The sequence below is a fragment of the Chenopodium album genome, chromosome 2, assembly GCF_948465745.1.
Source record: "Chenopodium album chromosome 2, dcCheAlbu1.1, whole genome shotgun sequence".
Classification (NCBI taxonomy): Eukaryota; Viridiplantae; Streptophyta; class Magnoliopsida; order Caryophyllales; family Amaranthaceae; genus Chenopodium; species Chenopodium album.
Genome location: NC_137835.1, coordinates 80,578,510 through 80,586,968, shown reverse-complemented (window position 1 = coordinate 80,586,968; position 8,459 = coordinate 80,578,510). Strand labels below are relative to the sequence as shown.

Sequence of the window (8,459 nt, the reverse complement as noted above, 5' to 3'; positions counted from 1 at the left end):
CCAAAAAAAAAAAAAAAACACTCACGGGGCGTTTGGCAAATGGGAATGGGAATTTGGGGAATATAGGGTGGGAGTGGGAATGGGAATTAATAGGTGAGAATTAATGAAATAATCCCAATCCCTTGTTTGGCATATTTTGGAAATAAGATTGAGAAATTTTAAATCCTATGTTTGGTATGTGGGAATAATAGAGGGATTAAAAGCAAAATTTACAAGATTACCCCTTTATTATCATAGAGGTATGGTATATATATGCCACAAAATAGGGTTAATATTGTCTTTTAACAATTTAGTGAATTCCCCCCAAAATATTACCTCCTTCCCCCAAGTAATAAAATGTAGGGAATTCATGCTAAATATTCCCAAGCCCATTCCCATGTTATATTTTAATTCCCACCAACCAAACATGGGAATAGAAAGATTAGGAATTATTATTCCTATTCCCACCCCCAATTCCCTATTACCAAACACCCCCTCATTAGACAAAAACCCCAAATGCAAAACCCCATCAACTAACAGTCCGTCTTCTTCCTCTTACAGTGATCCTCCATTCTGCAAATCGCTCAAAATGTGGGGTCGGAAAAGGCAAACACCATTGCTAGAACACCAGTATTTAACCCCAGATCTATGGAGGGAGATCTTGGCCAGGTCGCCGGTGAAAACCCTTTTACGATTCAGGTGTGTTTGTAAAACCTGGTGTTCTCTAATTGATTCTCCTGATTTCATTTCTATGCATCTCAAATTTTACAAGAGTTCTCGAATTTTAACTGTTGAACCTATACCCAAAACATTTTCTGATTTCAAATTTATAACTCGTCGGAGTGATTCAATGAGAAAACTTGCTCAACTTGATACGAATTTAGAATCCCGTATGAATTTTGAAAGTGTGATGGTTGATGGGTTGATGTTAATTGGGCGATTTACTTTCCATGATTCGGATTCGAAAGAATTGAGTTTGTGGAACCCTTCTATTAGGAAAATCATGTTACTTCCCCATTGCCCTCTTAAATGTATTAAGTTTAGTAATGTTGGATATTATCTAGGATTTGCTCCTTTAAGTAAGGATTATAAGGTGGTTGCTTTGGAGGCAGTGGAGCTTGGTGGTGCTCAAGCTTCGGAGTTGTCGATTGAGATTGCCATTTATTCGCTTAGTGGCCGTGTTTGGAGGGTTAAACCCGACTGGAGAAATGTTCCAAGGTGGTGTTTTAGTTTAATGAGGTTGAGGAATGGGGCTGTTTTCTGCCAAGGGGCATTGTACTGGAGACCTTATTATGGATTCATAGGGAAAGATACTCATCTTCTTTCTTTTGACTTGGATTCCGAGGAATTTAGTTTTCTGAAGATGCCGGATTTTGGGGAGGAAATGCTCAAGTTTCTTTTTCTGTTTGGTGGGTCATTAGCATTTTTTGGTATTTCTCGTGTTAGAGCTTGTGTATGGGTAATTGAAAAGAATCACGGAGAGGAGCCATGGTGCCAATTTTCTTCTGGAGATTCTAATTTGGATGCCTATAATTTCTTTGATTGTTGTTCAATGCACAATTTGCACATGCTGTATGTTGAAAATACTGGTACATTGTTGATACATGACTTTAACAAACTGATGTCTTATGACATAACGAGTCATCAAGTACAACAAAGGAAATACTTTCGTTGTTCATATTTGGATACTTATGTGGAGAGCTTGGTGTTGCACAAAGGATGTGAAGGCACAACTTTGACCTCACTCGCATAAAAAGGACTACAATATAAACTGGTAGATGCCGAATGATGACAGGTAATAGTAATGCATTTTATGATTTTTATCTATGGGCTGTTTGTTGTTTGTTTTTAAGCTTCATCATGGTCATATTATTGGATGTTGTTTGTCTTACTGTTTGGCTAGCTATATCCCACAACACATTTTTTACAAAAGCTTTATAATAATGTTTGTTTTTTGGACTGTGTCTCAGTTCTGTCTGCCAATTTTTATTTTTAAGCTCAATTTTGCTAATTACTCTGTAACACTACCTTGGAAACTAAGTTAACAAATAATGTTTGGAACAATTTTGCCCAATTATCTGATACTTTGTCTTCAATAATTAACTGAGCAATACTTTTGTAGGGTAGATAAATGGGACTGAGTAAACTTTTGTAGGAAAGACAATGGGGCAGAGTAAGTCGTCTTAATATTTACTTCAGTAAGCCTGTGAATTAGCTTTTGAGAGTCTCTCTTATGTTACTTAGTATTGATGGTGGACTGGTGGTTGATATGTACAATTTGAATGCCTGAATGTAAGTACCGTTTTAGCATAAAAATAGAAACATGCATATGGGTAGCCCTTTGGGGTTTGTTTCAAAAAAAAAAAAAAAAGAAACATGCATATGGGTGGCTTGGTGGGTTCTTGATATAAGTAAGAATTGGGCAAAGATGATTTTGCAGAACTCTGAAAGTCTAAGTACACTTTGAAATACAGTAAGGTGCTTGTTTGCCAATCATGTGGATGGCTGAGTTATGCTCTACTTTCGTCACCATTATTAAAGTCTGTACGAAATTATGAAGTTGTAACCGCTGTGACTGAACTGCTATAATAATTCTTGGCACATGAGCATAGGCTGGAAATTACAACTAATATTTTTGAGATGATGTTTCAAGTAAAGTTTGAGACTAGATAGCAACCTGTGGAAAAATTAAAGCATGTAAAAAGTATATCATGAGAGTTGAATAACTGTGTAAAAATAGCTATTCAGAAGCACCAGGCATACTCTGCTGTGTCCAAAGTCAAGTAGAACCATCCGTACATATAATGTCCAATGTTTAACTCAACAGTCATATGAATAAGTAAATAAATGGGTTCTATCTTTCGGTTGGATGTAAATCTGGTCTTCATAATTCAAGTTTCGGCTCTGAGAAAGAGAAGTTCTAAGAAACTACAAGTATAAATTACCACAAATTGTAACCATTTGTATAATTAGAGTTATAGGCCTTATAGCATTGTGAAAGAGGAAGTGAAAAGAAAAAGATTCTGCTCTCATCTACTTATTATTGAGACCCAGATTCCAGGGTTTAATTGGATGAGGTGCCACCAAACAATGAACCATGTTGTAAAGTATTGAGTTTTCCCTAGTGATAAGTAGTCTACTATGTGTGGTAGAAATCAGTCAACAAAAGTGTATGAAAGTAATGTAACCATGAATCTCACCAATTTTGGAAATTGATTAATAATTTTTTCTCTCAAGTGTAACATTGAGTGTATGTTCCCGTTGTAGAACCATTGAGTATCCAAAAAAGGGTGCTTTTCATGAAATGTGGAATTTAAAACATTAGTTAAAATTCCATTGTTGCAGTTTTTAGACGTTATATTTCTCTTTTTCGTGAATTTTAAGGTTAACCTTGATTTTTCATGTAGGCGTAGTGTCTTGCAGGTCTAACATGTTGGTTTCATGGTTGAAAGGATTTGTTTTCTTCTAATTTATTTATTTTTATACCACATACATATGCAGTTTTGTTGGAGTAATGCGTTAGCAGTTGGTGCAAACTTACATTAATCAATGAAAACCGAAGATTTTGAAGAGAAATCCCAATAGTTAACTTGTGATTTTACTGAAAGTTCTCTGTCCAAAATAAAGAAGAAGAAAGAAGAAGAGGGAGCCACGATCTTGAATAGATTCAGAATCATGATTGTTCATCAGGTCAGTTCTTAAAATTATATTTTCTTAATTGCATTTAAATTTGTTTTAACTCCAGTTTGAGTATAAATACAACATAATTATTCCTGAACAACAAAGCTATAAGTGTATAGAATACAGAGGCAGTGACATGAAATCCATAATTTTCAAAATCCTAAGTTTGGGTCTTGTATAGAAATGATAGAATGCAGAGGTAAAGGCATTGAGTTCATCTATTTTTTGAGATTTGAGTTTGTAAAATTTCTTTAAATATGTGGTTGTTAATCTCATTGTCTTGAAAATGTGTTTCATGTTGTATCTTGTTAAAAAAGAGTGAACTTAAAAAGAAATTCACTAGTTATCATAGATGATAAATATATGGGAATTTTTTTTCCAATTTTGCAAACAATTTGTAGTTACATACCCTTTATGATCACGGTAATGTATATGTTGATGTTACAACCAGGTGTTAAATAAGTAAATTATACCCTCTACATTTTATTTTAGTTGCACTATCAGAGGTGTCAATTTGGGTCACTGGTTGGGGTTCAGGTTGGGTCTAGTCGGTTATGAGTCATGCTAAATTATTGTGCCCATGCACATCAAATTTTGGATTGTTACTGGGTCAGGTTAGTTGTTTGTGCGTATGAGCATGTGGGGATAAAAATATAAGTGGATGCAAACCCGTGGGTAGGGTGGAAATTCTGATTTACTCATACAAATTCTTAAAAAAATGTTATTATTACTTTGTTAGTTATGTTAGGGTAATACGGAGTATGTATACATGTAAAGGACACAATAGACTTTTCATTCATGACTAGGATTACACAATGAAGCAGGTGGCTCTGATGTGGTTTGGACTACAGTAGTAGCAGACCATCTAGAACAAAGATAAAGGGTGTAGTTAGTACTCTTAGTAGTATCACTTGAGTCGAGTTGATTTGGAAATTTGTGTTCTGAAATAAACATGACAACTGATATTAGCTAAACCTGTGAGAGGATCCAAATAACTAGATCTTACCGCTAATCCTGTACAGCATGACTGTAGTAACTTATAAGCTTATAGATGTTGATCATAATTTTTTTTAGTGAGATGGTTGCTAGCGGTGGTTGTCCTTCTCGACATTATGTTGCAGATATTCTTACAAAATGCCTCACTAATGAATTGTTTTCTGTCACAACTCACAAGTCCAATCTGTCCGTCTATCATTTCACCCTGTGCAGATTGAGGGAGTGTATCAGGGTAATATGTATATCTAAATGAAACAACAGACTTTTCATTCATTAGGTCTTTTGTATCTTTTATATCTTTTTTCTATATACATTGTTGGGCTCCCGAATCAGGGTTGAGCCATTGTTCATTCTCTTGCTTGCCCAGTTTTAATACCTTATTCCCTTCTAGTAAAGGAGTACAGGGTTTGCTTGTTGAGAGTGCGGAGAAGGGAGATTAAGATTCAAGGTAGGTTATTGAAGAATATGGGGTTTGCCTGATTTTACTTTTATTCAACATCATGGACATCTACAAGGATTATGTTAGCTTCGTTTCCTAAACATTGTAATTTTTACTAGTGAGTAGTGATATGCCATTTATATCTATAAGGAGAAAGTATAAGATGATGAATATGTACGATAGGGTATGTTTTACCAAAATAGAATAAAAAAGGCAGGTTCATTCTTGGTACTTTATGGACATATTTATTGGTGTTTTATGGTTTCAAACCTCCTTATACGGCCCAAGGAGTCATCCAACATTCAGTTCAATTTTTGAAAAAATGTCAAAAATTGACCCGAAATCGTGTATATATAGCCTTTAATTTTGGACAATTTTCCACTTATTTTGACCTGGAAATAAAAATTGTCGAGATGCTTACCATGGAGCCTAATACATCCCGGGAATCTGTTTGGGTGGGTGCAACCATCCAGTATGCCTTTAAACGGTCAATTTACCCATTCGCAACTTGCATCGATTTCGTGAACTCAAACCTGCCACGGACAATTATGACAACATATAATGTTCATATATGGTTCCAAACGGCATTATATGACCTTGAAATGTATCCCCTAGGGTCTCAAGACTTTTCTCTACCCGGCCCCGTAATCTCCCAAATTTCTCAAAAAGCGTGGATAGTAGTCTTTAATTTTGGAATTTTTTGACTTTTTTTGCCCGAAAATAAAAATTGCCGGGATATTTACCATGATCCCTAATACCCTCCGGGAGGACATTTGGGTGGGTAAAACTATTCAATATGCCTTTAAACAATCAATTTACCCGATTACAATTTGCAATGATTTTATAAAAGTAAGCTACACCACGGACATTTATGACAACATATAATGGTCATATATGGTTCCAAATGTCATTATATGACCACGAGATGTCTTCCCTAGCATCTCATCACTTTTTGCCATCGGGCCCCCGTAACCTCAAAAATTCCTCAAAAAACGTAGATAATAGCCTTCCATTTTGGAATTTTTTAACTTTTTTTCGCCCTAAAATAAAAATTGCCGAGATGTTTGCCATGGTCCTTAATACCCTCCGGGAGTCCGATTGGGTGGGTGGAACCATCCAATTTGCCTTAAAACGGTCAATTTACCCGTTTTCGTACACATATCTTATATTGGCTATAAGTTTTGACGGGGCCTGTACGTAGCTGAGTAATGGTCATATATGGGTCGAACAATATTGTATGACCCTGGGATGCATCCCGTAATGTTTCGTGAAATTCTGACACCGTGTCCCGACACCTCCTAAATCGCTCCGATGTCGTGTATTATAGCCTTCATATTTGGCTTCAGTAAACATTTTTTCACACGGCGAGATTATGCATCCAAGTACTTCCATGAGTTCCCAAAAGGCCTTGGGAGTCGTAAATAGTGCCCGGAACCATGTAGTTCATCCTTAATCATTATGCCTTAAGGGTCTTGGGAGTCGTAAATAGTGCCCGAAACCCGGTATGCCTTGTCCTTGGGCGCACATGTCTTGTGCACATGCCACACGGCCCCTTGTACCATCCAACATCCCAACACTTAGGCTTTGTGACCTGTCTTAAAGGTGTGGTTTTATAAACAACCACTCTAAATTGCTACTTCTAATGCTAATTCTCACCACTATAATCTTTCTTAACATTTTACATAATATCAACTATGTTTTGACTTAGTCAAACCATTAACCTTTACATGAAAAGCTATCACGTGTTGGTAGAAGACGGGTTGTCCAAATATCAGCTGGCTTTATGTTATTCTTCTCCAATCTTGGAATGTATATCTTATATTGATTCTGTGTTGTAGTAGTAGTATGGTAAATTATTATCAGTTTTGATTCCTTATCATACATGATATTTCAGGGATAGTTGATGTTGTGTTTGCTTTAATTCCTTTATCAATAATCGCTGCTTTGTACTGCCTTGTTCTTTGCTTATGTTGTTAAGCATACGTCAGTTTACAATACGAAAGCAAAACTCACCATGGAACATCCAATAATTCACTTACCATGAATTTGATCTTAATTTGATGCAGGTTATGTAGGTTTGAGCTTAGCTTCCTTCAGTTCTTTCGTACAAAGTTCATATTGGGATTCTTCATTTTCTTGGGTTTTCAAGACATCAATACTTTAATGATCATGAAACAATTAAGATTTTTGGCCCCTCCATACAGGTTCTGGGTAGGTAATACTTGATTTTTTGAATTGGGCTTGAATCTTTCTTACTAGAGTATTTATTCTAGTGTTTTTGCCCTTTATTATAAAAAATAAATAAATTAATATGGACTATATATTCTTATTTCCTAAGCAATATTTTTTTTTTTAATGGTGTATCAGTGGTTCCCATGATATCTCTGGTTGGCTTCGTACTCCATGAACTTGGTTTTCCCAGGGTTTTATTTTAATGTCAATCACTTCTTTATTTTCACTTTTTCTGAGTGTAGTTTGGCTCATCTTAACAGATGAGCAAATTTTATGCTACGTAGAAGACATGTTGCATTGAGCCATTGTGGCCAGGGAACCCACATGATGATGTTCTGTTTTTTTTAAAAATTAATTTATTTTGCTGTAAAACTCCTATATTATTACTTTTGTCAATTTTTAGCTTGATTTGTGATAACTTTTATATAATGTTATTCACAAAGTCTTATATGTGGCTGCCAGCCACTATAGGGGTTACTTTGCTAGTGTAATGGGGGTTACTTGATCGGTGTTAAAGGGGTTACTTCATTATTGTTATAGAGTTACTCGATCAGTGTTATAAGGGTTACTTGATTGGTATTACAGGGGTTGCTTTATCAATTATACTAGTTTTGTGCCCCGTGCGATGCCCGGGTTATTTATGGACATTTAAGTTAAAATTATATTACGATTCAATTTAATTGAAAATAGAATTCTAAATTAACTTTTTTTTTGCTACAAAATCTATCTATATTTATCCAACGTGGTACGACATTTGGTGCGTGAAAAATTAAAACGCTAAATGCATAGTTATCAAAATCGCGATCCGGATCGTAGAATCATGCGATTCTACGATCCTAATACACCTAGTCGATCTGGATCGCCCATAGAATCGGTCTGCGGTAGGATCGGTAGAATCGTATAGGATCGGTAGGATCGACAACGATTCTACGATCCTATGGCCGATTCTACCGATTCTACAAAATAAGCTTAAAAGGAACATTTTTACCTTAGTGGAATTAAGTATGGGCTTGCTCCACTGGTTTTTTTCCAATTTATTTATTTTTTTCTCTTTAATTTTATTTATTTATTTATTTATGTTTAAATAAGTTAAATTTGCGGGCCTACTATTGTTCTTAGTTAGTAGATATTG

At 35.5% G+C, this 8,459-nt stretch overlaps 1 protein-coding gene across 2 annotated transcripts; it reads left to right on the top strand.

The window, feature by feature from the left end:
* Positions 1-489: 489 nt before the first annotated feature.
* Positions 490-7,694, top strand: LOC145589454 (F-box/kelch-repeat protein At3g23880-like). 2 transcript variants are annotated; one of them, XM_081646031.1, is made up of 3 exons: positions 490-1,774; positions 3,481-3,669; positions 7,162-7,694. In XM_081646031.1, the coding sequence occupies exon 1, from the start codon at positions 569-571 to the stop codon at positions 1,730-1,732; it is 1,164 nt and encodes a 387-aa protein (XP_081502157.1). In that variant the 5' UTR covers positions 490-568; the 3' UTR covers positions 1,733-1,774; positions 3,481-3,669; positions 7,162-7,694. The 2 variants fall into 2 exon arrangements, with proteins under 2 accessions (XP_081502157.1, XP_081502166.1); XM_081646040.1 differs by lacking the exon at positions 7,162-7,694 and adding an exon at positions 5,048-5,312.
* The last annotated feature ends 765 nt before the right edge of the window (positions 7,695-8,459 follow it).